Source organism: Panthera leo, chromosome C2 (assembly GCF_018350215.1).
Source record: "Panthera leo isolate Ple1 chromosome C2, P.leo_Ple1_pat1.1, whole genome shotgun sequence".
Lineage (NCBI taxonomy): Eukaryota > Metazoa > Chordata > Mammalia > Carnivora > Felidae > Panthera > Panthera leo.
In genome coordinates, this window is record NC_056687.1 from 73,040,486 (window position 1) to 73,058,573 (window position 18,088).

At 33.1% G+C, this 18,088-nt stretch overlaps 1 protein-coding gene and 1 non-coding gene across 5 annotated transcripts in view; both read left to right on the forward strand.

Moving 5' to 3' along the window:
* Positions 1-18,088, forward strand: part of ACAP2 (ArfGAP with coiled-coil, ankyrin repeat and PH domains 2) — a 155,515-nt gene that overhangs the window by 107,598 nt on the left and 29,829 nt on the right. For all 4 annotated transcript variants that reach the window (XM_042955585.1, XM_042955587.1, XM_042955584.1 and 1 more), the window contains 5 exons: positions 326-400; positions 6,588-6,700; positions 14,864-14,915; positions 16,218-16,318; positions 16,902-17,007. In XM_042955585.1, coding sequence (XP_042811519.1) covers positions 326-400; positions 6,588-6,700; positions 14,864-14,915; positions 16,218-16,318; positions 16,902-17,007 — 447 coding nt within the window. The remainder of the gene's footprint in view (positions 1-325; positions 401-6,587; positions 6,701-14,863; positions 14,916-16,217; positions 16,319-16,901; positions 17,008-18,088) is intronic.
* On the forward strand, positions 1,136-1,297 carry LOC122199069. The gene has a single exon (XR_006193337.1). It is a non-coding gene; the product is annotated as a U1 spliceosomal RNA (small nuclear RNA).

Below are 18,088 nucleotides of genomic sequence, written 5' to 3' on the forward strand. Positions count from 1 at the left end.
GGTCTGCAGGCAACTTCAGCTAGAGTACTCTTCCTTATTCTGGGAGTTCATGTTATCCCTGTTGTGCCCTCGACAAGGCCGCCTGTCACGTTTGCTTAGCACCACAACTGTTCTTAGAAATATTTTTCCTGGAGGAGTTATAGACCTTCTCAAAAAGGATTTGATACCAGAAAAGAAAGAAGTTCCATTTTAAAGTTGCAGCCAAAATGCTTTTTTAAAGAAATTTAAATGGACTGACTTAGAGTACGTTTTTGAAAAATGATCATACCTTTTTTTTTTTTTAATTTTTAAGTCTCTATAATTTTCTCTCTTTCCCTCTTTATAGTTGGATCGACTGGTTGTAGATGCAGCAAAGGAGAAAAGAGAGATGGAGCAAAAACATTCCACCATTCAACAAAAGGTACTTGAAGAGAAAAGTTCAAGGAGAGGAATTCCCATTTTGTACAACTGTTCAGTTATTGGTTTCAGCAAGATACTGTCATGTTGCAACAAATCTTATGAGTTGCTGTAGTAATTAAATTGGGTAAATTCCTCATTTTTTGGTGAAAAGTAAAAAGTTTTTAGATGGTCAGGCATGTATTTTATTATTCTTTTAAAATATTTGGAAGCTGTGCTCTTGAACCAGTTTGCAAAAACATCAATCTCTTAGGACCTTAACTAAAAAATGGCCCTTAGAATTTAAACTGATATTTACAATTTCAGTTAGGATATCACCATTCCCTGTAAAGCCTGTGAGTGAGAATGAGTGGGGTGGGGGATGGGGGGAGTTGGGGGTGGGGTGGGGATGGAGAACATCTTTTATCAACATGTATGTTTGGTATTGTAGACTTTACAGCTGTAGTTAATCTAAGGCAGCACTTGCCCTCCCTCAGGTGATATTGGAATTTCACATGCATTTCTTGTTAATATGCCTAAGCTTAGCTAAATTAATACTTGAAAAACATGTTTTTAAAAATGAAAATTTAAATATGACACATTTTTATTTTTGTGTGTGGAGAACTTTGGATACAACTAACTTGGAACTCAATAATTTTATCTTATATAGTCAGCGATATTTTTGTGTGGTAATCTGAAAATAAAAGGAGAGAATTGGAGGTTGAATCTAATAATACAAGTATATGACAAGATGCCTTCTGTACTTACCTGGCAGGGGAGATATCATGATCACAAAGGTGGTTTTTCTAGGGCAAGGCTTTTCCATTTACTCCAGATGTGCTGACCCTTGCTATTTCCCCTAATGTGGGAAACTCTACTGTATAATTTGTGGTGAGGGGCACTGTGTTTGTACGTTCCCCTAAAAAAATATGCCTTCTAGCATTGCTTTAAGAAATCTGTTCCCATGATATTGAGTCAAATCAACTTTTGTTATGGTTTCTTTAAAATTTAAAATACCAGTGAACTAGATTTGACATAAAAGATGTCAGTGGAAAAAAATTAAAGTGATGTCAGTAATACAAGTAAGGAACATATTTTGGTGATGGGTTATTAATATTCATTCAAAGAGAAACATTATTTATTAAGGGAAAGATTTTCTACCAAACCATGTTTAACTTAGTTCCTTCCAGTTATACTCAGGTAAGGCTAACTCTGTGTTTTGTTTAAAGTTAGACTCACTTTGGGTTGGGTAACTTGTTTTAATGGTATTACCATGGAAAGATTATTAAAAATTGGAACCAGTTGTGTCTAATTAAAATGAGAGGTCATGATACTTGTAGAAACTTGTGACTATTTGGTTAAACTGAATTATTTAATGAATATTACATATCTTTTAATATCTCTCCCTGTGCACATAGCTCAGTGATGTACAAAAGCAATAGATTATTTAATCTAAGATTAATTTGCTTGATTTCAAATAATAGTCAATTGCTGCTTTACTTTGAAGAAAGTAATGCTATTTTTGCTTTTTTCTGCCCTTAAATGCTGACACAAGGCTGCATTACAGGTAAAAAAAGAAAAAAAAGGGAAAAAGATTCAGTCACCTAAAAATTAAGGGAAAAGTGTATCTAATGTAGCTATTTAGATTTTTCAAGAATTGAAATTGATCAATTAAAGAAACAATGATTCTATGCACATTCATGTACATGCCTTTTGGTTATCTGTACATATTCCTGATGGATTTATACCTAGGAGTAGAACTGCTGGTTCAGAGTGTATATATATGTTCAGCATTGGTAGATAATGCTAAATGCAGGCAGCACTGTGTGAGAGTTCTCAGGGCTCCTTGCCACCCCATGGTATTGTGAGAGTTAATTTTTGCTAATTTTGGTGGGTAGATACTGACATCTCATTGTGGTTTTAATTTATGCTTTAGTCATTAATGAACTCAGGCACCTTCCCCTGTGTCTGTTGGTGTATATCTCCTGTATAACCTAAGTGTTTATAGATTTGCCTTTTATGGTTAGACCTTAAATCCATCTGTAATTGGCTGTTTACGTGTGGTGTGAGTAGAGATCCAGTTTCCTTGTATTCACAATCTGATAGCTAGATAATCGAGAATCAGTTATTAAAAATTTTGTTCTTTTCCTATTACTCTGTTATATCCTCTGTTTTACATTATGTTTGCATACATGTGAGTTCTATTTTGAGCTCTTAATTCTTTTCATTGGCCTTTTTGTCTTAATTGTGGCAATACTATGCTGCCTTTAAATATTGTAGCTTAATGGTATATCTTCATATCTGACAAAGCAAACCTCCTATCTTCTCTGTTTCAAAAGTGAATTGCCTAAATTTTGCATTCTTTCACAAATTTCAAGAGCAGACTTTCAGTTTGCTTAACAGTAGCTTTGGAGATTTTGATCGATTGCATTGGGTCTATGAATTAATATGGGGGAGAATTGCTATCTTTATTTTACAGTGTCTTCTAATCTCTGAGCTTGAAATATTAAAAGTGAAGTTTTCTTTAATGTCCTTCATAAAGTTTGATATTTTCTTGTACATCTTTTGTCAAATTTATTCCTAGATACTTATGTGGCATATGTTATTGTAAATGCTATCTTTTAAAAATTTCTTTTCTCACTGTTTACTTTTGTTACATACTAGAATAAAATTGACTTTTCTGTATTGATTTTGAAACCAGTTATCTTGTTAAGCTCTCTTTAAATGCTAATTTATCTCTGGATTCTGTTTGATGTTCTGTGTACAGAGTCATCTGCAAATAATGGTAGTTTCTTCCTTTCCAATTCTTTTTATTACCTTGTGGCTAGGACTTCTTAAAAAAATTTTTTTTAACGTTTATTTATTTTTGAGACAGAGAGAGACAGAGCATGAACAGGGGAGGGGCAGAGAGAGAGAAGGAGACACAGAATCTGAAACAAGCTCCAGGCTCTGAGCGGTCAGCCCAGAGCCCGACGCGGGGCTCGAACTGACGGACCGTGAGATCATGACCTGAGCCGAAGTCGGACGCTTAACCGACTGAGCCACCCAGGCGCCCCTAGGACTTCTAACATAATCTTAAATTGAAGTGATAATGGTCTTTCTTGCTTGCAATTTCAAAAGCAAAAGCTTCAGTTAGATTCCCTTTATGGCCAATCTTGGTGTTGCCTTCTCTTCCCCACACCAAAGCTTCAAGTTTTGATGAAGCAAATGCCCTTAAGGTGAAATCTGGCTTCTTTGATCTGCTTACCTCTTCGGCTTCCAATTTTCACTTAATCTTTTGCTTTTGAGTATTCCTTTCTATTTCGACAGTTCATCAATATATTTAAATTATAGTATATAATTTATACAGTGTTTTAGTTGCTTCATTATAAAATTATGATCTGTCACATTTTAACACTATACAATATTAATTGATTTAATAGTAATTAAATTGAAGACTTACCTCAAGAAATATAGTTGAAAATTAGGAAAATACTTATAATGCTCTATATATCAAGGAGGTCATATTTTAATGTTTTAAGTAGCATCGAGGTTATTAAAAAACTGCCAGCATTACAAATGAAACCTTTAGAATGTTGCCAAACTCAGTTGTATCTATTGCTGACATCATGCTTGTCTAATTAAATTATAGCCTCAAATATTATTTATTTATAATTTTTAAAAATGTTTATTTACTTTGAGAGAGAGTGAGTGAGTGAGCAAGGGTCGTGCAGAGAGAAGGAGAAAGAGAATCCTAAGCAGGCTCTGCACCGACAGCGCAGAGCCCCATGTGTGGCTTAACCCATTAACTGTGAGATCGTGACCTGAGCCGAAACCGAGTTGGATGCTTAACTGACTGAGCTACCCAGGCACTCCCACCTCAAATAAATTTTAAATGAGGGCATTAAAGTTTTCCTAATTTTTTTTTCAGAGACAATGTAGGAGAAAGTGTAGCAATTCACTTACAGATTCTGTTTCAATTTTTTTAAGTTTATTTATTTTAGAGACAAAGATTGCATGTGGGAGGGGAGGGCAGAGAGAGAGAGAGAGAGAGAGAGAGAGAGAGAGAGAGAGAGAATCCCAAGCGGGCTCAGCTCTGTTAGCCCAGAGCCCAACACAGAGCTCAGTCCCACAAACCATGAGATCATGACCTGAGCTGAAATCCAGAGTTGGACACTTAACCTACTGAGCCACCCAGGTGCTCCCAGATTCTGTTTCATTTGATTATTTTGGATTATCATGTCTTTTTAATTTCTTTCTTCCTTCCTTCCCTCCTTCCCTCTTTCCTTCCTTTCCTCCTTCCCTCCTTCCTTCCTTCCCTCCCTCTTTCTTTCCTTCCTTCCTTCTTCCCCTCCTTCCTTCCTTCCATGCCCACTGTGGGGCTTGAACTCACAACCTTGAGATGAAGAGCTGCTTGCTCTACCAACTGAGCCAGTCAGGCACCCGAGATTATCATGTCTTTTGATGGTTAAATTTTGAAAGATGTCAGCAGAGTTTTTGTTTTTAATGAATTTTGTTTTCCTGAATTTAGTCTATTTCCATTTTGCATCTTTGGAGACTCTTAAATTTGGAAGGCCCCTGGGTAATTCTCCCTCTGCCTCCCCTCCAGTGGAGGACCCTCACATCCCAGCATTTTTGTCAGGTGGTCATCTAGCTTCTGCCAGAATCTTTTTCAAGACAGAAAGTTTACTATTCCCTAAAAGGATAGCACTCTAACTTTGATTATTGGTCCAGCTGTAATTTTGAAAGTTCTGAGACTGATTTTTTAAAGTTTTAAAACGGGATAACAGCAGTCTTGCAGTTTTATACAAATGACTTTGTAAGTTCATCAGGAAATATTTTAAATATAACGCTTCTGATTTCAAAACTTCATGAATCCTTAGAGGAAAATTGTAAGTTTGAATTGCATTCAAGTGAAGAGAAGAATGACAGAAGATTATGAGGGATTCCATAATCCTCATGAAAAAGTGAGCTCAGCACTTCAAACTTAAACTGTACTGTACAGTACTTCAAACTGTAGGTCTTCTTTACAAAACAAAATTTTATTTTAGGGAAAAAAGCCTTTATTCTACTTCTGAACTCCCTAATAGTGGAGTTATTACTACTATCAGATTAAAAAATACCGTAATAGTAATATACTTAGAGAATAGAGATAGATTTGAGTGTCCCAATTTAAAAATTTTTTTTTTTAACGTTTATTTATTTTTGAGACAGAGAGAGACAGAGTATGAACAGGGGAGGGGCAGAGAGAGAGGGAGACACAGAATCTGAAATGGGCTCCAGGCTCTGAGCTGTCAGCACAGAGCCCGACGTGGGGCTCGAACTCACGGACCGTGAGATCATGACCTGAGCCGAAGTCGGACGCTTAACCGAGCAAGCCACCCGGGCGCCCCTGAGTGTCCCAATTTAAATATATCTATATTACTTTTTAATTTTTATCATTTATTTATTTATTTATTCATTCATTCTATTTATTTGTTTCTGAGAGAGGGAGAGCGCATGAGTGGGGAAGGGACAGAGAGAGAGAGGGAGACACAGAATCTGAAGCAGGCTCCAGGCTGTCAGCACAGAGCCTAATGTGGGGCTCAAACTCACAAAGTGTGAGATCATGACCTAAGCAGAAGTTGGATGCCCATCTGACTGAGCCACCCAGGAGCCCTTATATTAATTAAAAAAAAAAAATTGTTACACACATCACAATACAATGTTAGGATAAAATGAAACCATTTTATTGTTTCTTATTTTTTTTTATTTTTGAGAGAGAGAGAGCACAAACAGGGGACAGGCACAGGGAGAGGGAGACAGGAATCTGAAGTAAGCTCCAGGCTCCGAGCTATCAGCACAGAGCTCAACGCGGGGCTTGAACCCATGAAATATGAGATTGTGACCTGAGCCAAAGTTGGATGCTCAACTGACTGAGCCACCCATGCACCTCTAAAATGAAAACATTTTAAACAAGACATCACATATAGTATTTAGTTGTCCCTTTTGTCTATTTGTATGCATATTATTTTGTGCCTTTAATCAGTGTATAAATCAAGTTCTATTGTTTTCTCTTTCAGAGTGTATTTTATATAATCATCTGTGTTTTTACATTGTCATTATAATAATTAAGTCTCCTCTTTTGTTATGAATACTGTTAATATACTATCTTAATACAAAACTTTTCTATGATTTGTGCTGTTTCTCTATGATAAATTTGGTAATCGTATGAACTTTTTTATTTTGTTTAGGATTTCTCCAGTGATGATTCTAAGTTAGAATATAATGTAGATGCTGCAAATGGCATTGTTATGGAAGGATATCTGTTCAAACGAGCCAGCAATGCCTTCAAAACTTGGAACAGGTAATATATTTCAAAAACTAGTCTTGATTTCCATAGTCTCAGTTTTCTGACCTTCCCTGTGATTTGGCCAACTCTTTCTTTCCTAATTCTTTAAATTCACAGTCTACAATAGCATTCTTGAACCCAGTCCATTGAAGATAAGTCCCCCTTCTAAGAAAGGGGACCCTAAGAAGCAAGTGAAAAATGATAGCACTAATTCTAAAATCTAAAATTTAAGCAAAGTTTAAACCGGGAAGCACGAATTGTTTTCTCCTTTGGGTTCCTCTCTGTAAGATGTTTATATACATTTTAATTTAGTGTTTGCTTATGAATTTTTAACCCAGATGATCCTGAGTTTTTGATCTTTGCAATAACTTTAACCAGGACTTTTAAGAAATGGGCTTGTTTTTAAATGTGAAGTGTGGTGCTCGCTTTGGCAGCACATATACTTGGTATGGTGTGTGTGGCAGTCAGGGCTCCTGTATTCTAAACTTGACAATGACCAAAAACTTGGCTTTCTTTTTCTTTTTCTGCTAAACTGATTTTTAAAAGATATTAATCCAGCAAATATCTGTTAAATATATATATATTAAATATTTAATTATATTTTTCTGTGTATTAATCTAATAAAGTAAAATAATTTCAGACATTAAAGAATAAAAGAAGATTGTGTTGACTCAGGATTATACTTCCAAATAGTAGTGATTAGTCTTTTATTCAAGGATGTCTCCTTTTTGTTTTTTTGTTGTTTTTTTTTTTTTTTGCAAAAAACTCCCCCAAAATAGAACTATTTTGTAATAATTGAGAGTAACATTAGGCTCTGGTGAATTGATTTACTATTATATTATTGGCTGAATGTGTTTATTTTATTTGCTACTGGAACAAGATGTAAATTCACTTGATGATAGAGAATATTATTTTCTTTTCTTAAAAAAAATGGACATTAGCAAAATAATAGAATTTTCTCGGTAAGTTTAATGTAGTATACATTTTTGCTAATTTAAATGGAAAACTATTATTCTTGGATATTTAAAATATTAAAATGGGCTCCCACTTATTTTGATTTCTTGGTGATGAGGTTATGTGGAAAAACATTCACTGGTATTTTCAAATGTCAGTGATTTGTTGAGCCTTTCCCTAGCATTTGATATTGCCAGATATTTAAATGAATGGGGTGTGTTTTATTTGAAATAATTTTTCTTTATCTGAGAATGAATATAAACTGGAAAGTAATTATATTTGATATTAAGCCATTTTGAATTATGTAGAACTTCTAAAATAATGTCTGAACCAGAAGGACCAACTAAGTGGTTTGGTTAGAAATAATATTTTTAACTATTATAAAGTGAAAATAAGAAATTAAAATTCTGTTTTCTAAGGTGTAAAAATTAAGACAATAATCTTTTAAGTTTTTCCTGACAAATTTCCATAGCTAGAATAGGAAATTAAAGTAAAAAATAGTGTGTCAAATTTTTGTAATAAAGAGAGATTTCTCAACCAGTACGGTTTCATGAGGTAATGTTAGAATTGAATTTTAACCTTCAGATTTCAAAACAACCTACTTAAAGTTTAACACAGTGAAAATACAATAAATCCATAGAACCTATACCATTATGTTAAGAAGAAATGAAATGATGTTCCATGGACTACTCCAATGAGAAATGATCTCAGACTTCAAAATGAAGCACAGTAAGTGTTAGTGGAAAATTGTATTGCCATTTAGGGCAATAGGAGAAAATTAATACTGATTTAAGCATGGACCTTTCATTTTTTTTTTTTTAAATCTTAATATTTATTTATTTTTGAGAGAGAGAGAGACAGAGACAGAGACAGACAGAGAGCAAGCAGCGGAGGGGCAGAGAGAGAGGGAGACACAGAATCTGAAGCAGGCTCCAGGCTCTGAGCTGTCAGCACAGAGCCCGACGTGGGCTCAAACTCACAAACCATTGAGATCATGACCTGAGCCCAAGTTGGATGCTTAACTGACTGAGCCACCCAGGCATCCCATAAGCATGGACCTTTCGTTTTTAATTTTTTGTTTCATGAATTCTATTAATTGGCATAGATAATAAAATGTAACTAACTAAAATCAAGTAGGGAATAACTATTAAATTCTGAATTGTAGGCCTGTTATCTTCCACGTGTAAAGTAAAAGAGACCATGCCTTTGGAAATGAAGCTGCTTTTTAAAGGAGCTACCATCTAATTGTAGTGGGATGACATTACTGATGAGAATCATGGATCGTATTTCAACACCCTAAGTTTTAGTAAAGAAATGAAGGTGCAGAGAGATGGTTGCTCATTGATCACGCAGCTGGTTTGAGACAAGACCGAGGCCCGAAACCTGGCATTAAAAAAAAAAATTTGCTATGGAAATTCCATATAAATTTGTGTTTTGATGAAACAATATGTCAAATATTTTAAAAATAGCTTAAAAACTTTTTAAAAACTTCCTAGTCTATTTACATTATTAGGAAAAATTATGGATAGCAAATTATTTCATTTTCATATGCCTTTTAAAAGATCATTTTCATGAAAATACTAGTAAAAAGCAGTCTTCTAAGGAATATAGCATATAAACGTTATATAAAAGTCTTCACAAAAACAAGAATCTAAATCTTGTAACAAGTTTTAGATATTTTCTAGGTTATAGTTCAGTAACTGTGAAAGACAGAAGAAAGAACTCTATTAAATGTTATTTAGAATATTCTAATGCTTTTCATTTAAAAAGCTTGGAATATATCTTAAATTTCTTACATGAAATTTACAAAAAATCTAATTTCAGAAAATATTTGCAAATACTTTCTCTTTACTTATATATGACTTTGGAGTCTGCCCTACTTCTCTAATTAGTGCTCGATCTAGCTTGTTAATATATTCTATTAGACTTGGAATAAAAGACTGCATTTGTGATATTTGTGCCTTAACTTTAAAAATCTAGGATTCCAGCTATTCAAGCATAAAGATTTTTCTACCTACTGTTTAAGTATCTTCTTTACATTGCCTCTGGATTAGTTTTAAGGGAACATTTTCTTTGTAGTCACTGTAGGGTACTAATTATATGATGACAGATTTGCCATCATCTATTGTTCATGGAATAGAGGCATGTAATATTTTTAGAGCCAACATTTATTTATTTAGTTACTTAATAGGTTAGTTTTTGTTTAAATTCCAGTTAGTTAACATACGGTGTAGTATTAATTTCAGATGTACAATTTAGTGATTCCACGCTCATACAACACCCAGTGCTCATCACAAGTGCCCTCCTTAATAATCCCCATCATCTGTTTAAGCTAACTTTTTTTTTTTCTTTAAGCCAACTTTTATTTATTTATTTATTTATTTATTTAATTTATTTATTTATTTATTATTTTTTTTTCTTTAAGCCAACTTTTAAAAAAGACTTCCTTCCTGAGGTAAATACATTTGATTAGGAATTCCCAGGTAGTTTTAAAACCTGTCCTTGTGCTTCATAAAATCTAAACATCATTCTATAATTTGAAATTTAACTGAAGAAATCATATTTTGTGTGATGTGAAAGAGTGTAAGCAGTGAGGGGTTTTATGTCTTATGTGAATTGTTGTGTTTGTTTCTGGTTGGTTTCAGGTTTCTAGTTTGTAGTGTCTCCTAAGAGTTTTATATGTCTATAATATATATTTTTCTGAAGACATGTAAGACGTACCAAAATTATCTTTCTATATCAGGCCATCTTCTCAATGTGGCAGCTTCACCTTAGGCTCAAATCAGTGCCAGATGGATTACTCGTATCTATATGTCTGTTGCTTTTTATGATAAATTCTGAAAAGATGAATGAAGTAGGAAAATAATTAAATACTAAGATTATTTAGTAGTAAGCTAGTAAAATGAATAAAGAAGCTGAATAATTACAAACTATGCTCAGTCTTTGTTGAATGAGATAGAAAATATAACTAAAAGTATAAGATGTATTATGCAGTGTCTTAAAGTACTCTAGATACTGCAGGCACAGATACATGTTTTATTTTTATTGGCTTTTTGTTACAAAATAAGAAGTGTATGTGTGTATTAAAGATACTCTTAAAAAAATAAAGATACTCATATGTGTGGCCTTTGAGTCTCTGCTATCATTGATGAAAAGCGGGAGAACAGGTGGGAGGTAGGTTTAGTTGGCTAATAATATTTTATAATCTTTGAAATTCTTAATTAGTGATCCAATTTTCCTTATGAAAAGTTTTCATTTGTTTCAGGTTTATGAAGATATATATATATATATATATATATATATATATATATATATATATATATATAATTTTCCTTAATTTTTTAGGAGCAACTTATTAAGATGAGGAAAAGTACTGTTTATATTTTATAGCTATCACCATAGAGGCATAAAAATAATAGTAGACATGCCCAAGTGTACTAAGTCCTACAAGAACTATTTATACCATAATAGTTGAAGAAAATTTAGCATTTCAGAAATGTTAGCATTTCAAAGTCATAAGAGTTGGAATTACCTGTGTAAATGCATACATGTATGAATTGAGAACAAAATGCAACAGATATTTTTGACTGTTTTGTTAGGTTATGAGCTTAAGCTTGTTTCTTTAATTCTTGCTTTATTTTCATATCATGCTAGTCCTTTGCTTATTTTGCACATTTGCGTTTTCATTCTTTTACCACCTTTCCTTTATGTTTTAATCCTACCCCATTTTTTCACATGACAGGAAAAAGCCCGATCATATCAGGTACCAAATGGCTTCCTTCCCCTCATTCCTGCCTTACTCCAATTTCCTCTTTGGCACGAGAAAGCTCATAATTAACCTGCATTTCCGTTGGATTACTTGCAATGGATATAATGTCTCATGTTTTAAATTGGGAAGGAAACATAAACATTATATTTGAGAAGTGGAATTATCCTTTCAATGCCCATCTTCTCAATTTGTTTTAATCTGGAAAAGAACATTTGATATATTTATAGATACCCAATGAAGATAATAGATTAGTAATATGAACGCCTTCATATCTTTTTTTTTTTTTTTTAGGGAAATAAGCTAGTAAATACTTTTCAAATTTTTAAACAATAACTAGGAATTAGTCTTTTTGGTAATAGTCATATTAGTTAGAAAAAATTTTTTTAATGTTTATTTTTGAGAGAGAGACACACAAGTGGGGAAGGGCAGAGAGAGAAGGAGACGCAATCTGAAGCAGGCTCTAGGCTCTGAGCTGTCAGCACAGAGCCCAATGCAGACCTCGAACCCATGAACCATGAGATCATGACCTGAGCTGAAGTTAGATGCTTAACTGACTGAGCCACCCAGGTGCCCCTCATATTAGTTTTATTGAAAGGAACCATTGTCAGTTTTTAGAGATTTAACATTTTGGTCTTTTTCCTTGGGAAAAATTAGATTGCATTTGAAAGACAGTAACCTTACATGCTCAAGCTTTAAATTTTGTTAAATAGTCACCTATTTGACACATATATGAATATGTGCATAAATCTTTCATTTTTATAGTTTTAGTGAGAAAGCTTATACAGATTTAGAAGTTTGACTTTTACATTATATTCCTGGTTTCAAATACAGTTCGAGGACTAGTGATCAAACATGGTAAAAGACACTTGATTTATTTTTTAATATATTTTTTCCTTTACCCCCTGTTTTGTTATCTGGAAGCTCTCATAGATATTTGAAAATCAATAATATCAAATTGTTCATGAATTTAGTACTTTGGTCTAAGATCTTTATTGAGTTAGTTCAATTTGGAATGGATATAAAGTGGTGTATTATTTTTCTTAATGAACCAAGTAAATTTTCCTTTTTCATTGTTTTTTTGTTTGTTTATTTATTTATTGAGAGAGAGAGAGAGAGAGTGACTATCCCAAGCAGGCTCCATGCTGTCAGCACGGAGCCTGACATGGGGCTCAATCCCACAAAATGTGAGATTACAGCCTGAGTTGAAATTAAGAGTCAGATGCTTAACTGACTGAGCCACTCAGGTGCCCCAAGAAAATTTCCTGTATACAAATAGTTTTTTGGCTTTGTGGTCCGCATTTGAATTTTGTAGAAAATAGTGTAAGTGTCAGCACAGTGCTTTCTAAAGTTTGTCTTTTTTATAGTTTGTCTTTTGAGGTGCCTCCAAATTACAGATAGTATGAGCTTGAAATATTAAGTATTTTATTCTGTTCACTGGCTATGAACTGTCTCATTTTTCCTTTTATTAGAGATGTTAATAATAACTAGGATTAATCTATAGGAGCAATTAAGAATTATATTCCATTTTACTTACTTGATTAAAGTTTTGATCAATGTAAATTAGTGTAGTTGGCTCTTTTGTCTTTTTTTTTTTAATGGCAGAGGAGGAGAGACAGTGTCATACGACATACAGATCTTAGTAATTGAATTTTTTTTCTAGTGAGGTACATTATGATTTTGTTCCTTAGGAAATGTCAAAATATAAGATGAATTTATAGTGTCTTCCCTGAGTGTACAAAAAAATGCTTATGTGAGCAAGTCCCCCAGCAAAAGATAGATAGCAGGGGAACTGAGTTTCAGTAATACACATGATCTGAACAGTTAATGACCAGAGGAAGTGGTCTCTGACCAAAAAAGTTTTTATGTGCTGTTTTGTTATTTTTAGAGGTTATTATCCTAAGATACAGCAGTTGAAAAGAAATTCCTTTTTTAAAGACCTCAGAAGCATGAAAAGTTTCAGTGGCTATATGGGTGTTTTTCCATTGTGCAGTAAAATTAGTTTTTTATCAAATTCTATAATATGATCACTATACTATAAACCATAAGAATTATTAGTATAGGTCACCCTACTTTGAATGATTTCTCACAAAACACTTTAGTCACTGTCACAGACTGTTTCCATTGCATGTCATCCCACATGGCAGGGCTGCACCACGTCGTTTATTTACAGGTATTTCCTTTTAACATTTCTAACTAACCTTGTGTCCCAAAGCAAAGAAACCCGGAAGTTCTTCCTTTTCTGGCCTGCCTCTTGATGATTTGCATTTAGAGGCAACTCACTTGATTTTAACTAGATGCTTATTTAACAGATCTCTATTTTAATGGTAAAGGTGATACCTTTTTTAAGTAGCAAGAAAGAAAACCTAACTATCTGTCTAGCTTAAAAATAGAAAAGCATCTAATCATTTTCTCAGCTTTGGAGAATTAACTTAAGTTTTTAAAATAGAAATTCTCATTGTGTCTAAATACAATTTCCAGTGCTTTGCATTAGTATCAATGAAAAGGTAGAATCTCTATCTGCTAATAGATTAATAACTAATGTTTACAATAGAAATCATCTCACATTGAAACTAATTTTAAAACAATGACTCAAATAGTTTTACCTTTCATGCTTGATGAGAATTTTTGCTTCCTTTTATGAATGGCTTTGGCTGTGATTTTTTTTTTTTTTTTTGTAAGTCTTTAGGATCTTTTACTGGTTTAATAAATTAGAATTAGTCAGTATGCCATATATAGCTTAGCTTTTTCTTCTAAAGAAGATTGCAAGTAAATTGTTTGTGTAATAATTTATAAGAATGAGCAGAACAGTATAAATAGGTGAATCATTTTTAGTAATAACTGTGATTATTCTGCTTAGAAATATTTTATATTAAAGTGAGGTCAAGTGAATTGGCGATTATCTCTTGTTGGATATCACTTCTAAATTGCTTTAATTTCTTGTTTTGGTTAACAAATCAAATGCTTGCTGAATTAGCTGCAGAAAGGTTGAAAACAAAGCACCATTTATTTCAGTGTTTTACTGTGTACAAATGGATAGTCTTATTTACAACATAAATTTCTTTCTACTTTATAATAGAAGCAGTTCTTTTGGGGGAAAGATTTTAGTTCTTTTTGAGTAACCTCAAACTAAATTTTTACTTTAAAACAATTATTTTTTCGTGATAGCATAAAGGATAACTGCTGTTATTAGGATATAAATTTCTGAGATAAAATGAATCAAAGTACAGTAATCTTATTTTCCTAATCTGTGGTTTTAAAATTATTTAAAATTGTTCTTTACTTTCCATAATTATCTCATTGACATCAGTCTATATAAAACAAAACAAAACAAAACAATGTACTTCTCAAAACATAATTAACATAAACTGATTTTCTAGTGCTTTCCCAAATATTTTATTTCTAACAACTGACATAAATTATGTTTATGAAAACCTAATCTATTTTTATTTATTTAGACGCTGGTTTTCAATACAGAACAATCAGCTGGTATATCAGAAAAAGTTTAAGGTAGGTGTTTTGTTAATGAAGTGAAAGCCCAGTGAGTCTTCAGTTTTAGTTCTCTGTCTGTTCATCTTGTAAATACTCCTGCATGCAAAATTATCGTTCATTAGTCTTATATTTAGGGGTGTGTAAGAGGACTCAAAAGTGGAAAGTATCGGTATCTCCTTAACAGCAGAGTGGTTTTTGAATGCTGAATTCTTAACTTACAGTTTTGAGATGGGTGTTTCTGTGTCCCAGGATTATTACTTTTGTTTCTTCACGTTTCTTTGACCAGCAGAATGACAAGAGCAATACTGCCATTCCATAGTACTATTTTGATGCCGAAGGAAAAGGTGCCTTTTAATAAATATCACCTTAGGGCCAAAGGTGATAATATGGAAATGTTAAAAAATGACATTAAAATGTTAGCTTGAAGTAATTGAAATAGAAACCTCTAAATGTGTTAATGTTGTTTTTATACATTTCTTTTCTTGAACCTTATTTTAAGGGTAAGGAATTTTTGTTTATCAGAAAGACATACTAAGATTACATGAGACTTGAGAATGTTAAAACTAATTAGGAAAAAAAACTCCATTAGTTAATTGATGACCTGAATTTTACCTGTGAGGCTTTGTGAATGAAGTATACAACTGTACATTTTAAATACTCACTTTACTCTAGAGATACACAATCTGACATTTTATTTGCTCGGTTTTGTGCTTGCAGGCTTATTCCACATAAGCCCTTTGTTCTAGCTCATTAGTTCATGGTTTCTTCTGGTCTGATAAACTTGATTTTGAGTTTATATTTTTGTTAAGTACTAGAAAAATGATAGACTCTCATTTTCTTAGGTATTTAAAGAAGAATGTATATAGGCTTTTTTTTTTTTTTTTTTTTTAGTTACTTAAGACTTGCATATTAAAGTCTTCTTTTTTGAGGAAAGTAGCTTTTATTATATGTGAGGGGGGACCAGGAAAGTAATGGATATGAAAGAAAAAGGAAGAAAATTAAAATTTATAGGATGCTAACATTTATTGAGCACCTATTAATTAATTACCAAGTTTTAGATTAAGCTCTTTATATATATTTTCACTTAATCCTTGTACAGCCATTTTATGAAACACATAAAATTATGAACAGGACAGAGTTACCTTTATTAGTTGTATCTCTGTTGATAACTCCTATTTTTAATCTTAAATAAGATGAAATATAAATCTTTAAAATTCGACGACCCATTTATTCCAAGTAATATTTTTAAGTATGTTATTATTGGTAGTTGTGTTTAAAAACTAAGTTGATAAACCTGGGAGTTTTATTTCCTTATTGTAGGATAACCCCACCGTGGTAGTGGAAGATCTAAGGCTGTGCACAGTGAAACACTGTGAAGACATAGAACGGCGTTTCTGCTTTGAGGTAGTCTCTCCAACAAAGTAAGTGGTTCTAAAGAATGAGAGTTCCTTTTGTGTTTGTATAGTTTGTCTTAAAGAACTTTACTGAGTAGAGAAAGATTTGTGTTTTACTTGCAATGTTATGTGTGCTAAAGAGGAACAAAGTGCTTTAAAGGTAAATTTTCATAATTAGTGATTACAAGTATTACAGTCAGATGTTTATGTAACCTCTACCCAGTATCATTTTCTTTAAACTCCATAAAGATTATTGATGTAGCCATATGAAAACTTGTTAGCTGTCAGGATGATGAACTGAAGTCATATGTCAGATCAATTTCTTTGATAATTATTTCATATTTCTAGCTTATAGAAAAACTTAGTGTTATATTTGGTAAATTTAAAGTTTTTTTTTTAAATGTACAGGAATTTGTGATTTTTTTTTAATAGGCGGTTTATTTTATTGGTACCTTGATTTCCTCATGAATATACTCTGTCCTAAAAATAAATGAAATAAAATATTTCAGTGGAATTACTTTTTGTTAGAAGATTATTAAATAGTGAAATAAATCTTATTATTTTGGGGGGTTAATTTAGTGTCTGAGAAAACAATGTTATTTCCTTTTAGAAGTTGTATGCTTCAGGCAGATTCTGAAAAACTGCGCCAGGCATGGATTAAGGCTGTTCAGACCAGTATTGCTACTGCTTATAGAGAGAAGGGTGATGAATCAGAGGTTAGTAAACAATACTGCAATACAAAATGATACATTGCCATAAACTTTTAATTTTCATTGCAACATTATATGATTATAACATTCTTTCTTATGGAGGTTGAATTTTATAAGTGAATGGGGTTTTACTATTAAAATCTAGTTTCAGTTTCTCTTTGTTTCTCTTCACTTTATCAGTTTATTTCAACATATGTTTAATTCAATATTTGAATATGTGTTCTAGATTGACATAAGGTATTCTAAGATAAGTATTTTTCCCCAAAATATTTTATTATTCTAATTAATAAAAATTAGTAAAAAATAAAAGAATAGTAATTAGTAAAAGTCAAAAAAGGAAAGCTCAGACTGTCTCTGGGTTGAAGTCTCCCTGGAGAAGATAAGCTGAATGTAGAGTCTTGGGTCCACATAGTCTGGTTTCAGCTTCCCAGTGATTTTACAGATTCTTATGAGCAAGAACACGAGTAAGTCTTGAGAAATGGAATTCACCAATTCCTCTAGTAACTTCTTGAAAATGAGGCATTTGTGAATCCATGCATGTCTGAAAATGTCTTTATTTTATCCTCACATTTGTTTGATAGTTTCGTTGAGTGTGAAATTTTTAGGTTGAAAATAATAATTCAGGGGCGCCTGGGTGGCTGAGTCAGTCAAGCATCCAACTTTGGCTCAGGTCATAATCTCATGGTTCGTGAGTTCGAGCCCCGCATCAGGCTCTGTGCTGATGGCTCAGTGCCTGGAGCCTGCTTCAGATTCTGTGTCTCCCTCTCTCTGGGCCCCTCCCCCACTCACACTCTGGCTTTCTCTCTCTAAAAAATAAATCAACATTTAAAAAAGAAATTAGGGGCGCCTGGGTGGCGCAGTCGGTTAAGCGTCCGACTTCAGCCAGGTCACGATCTCGCGGTCTGTGAGTTCGAGCCCCGCGTCAGGCTCTGGGCTGATGGCTCGGAGCCTGGAGCCTGTTTCCGATTCTGTGTCTCCCTCTCTCTCTGCCCCTCCCCCGTTCATGCTCTGTCTCTCTCTGTCCCAAAAATAAATAAAAAATGTTGAAAAAAAAAATAAAAAAGAAATTAAATTTTTTCTTAATAAT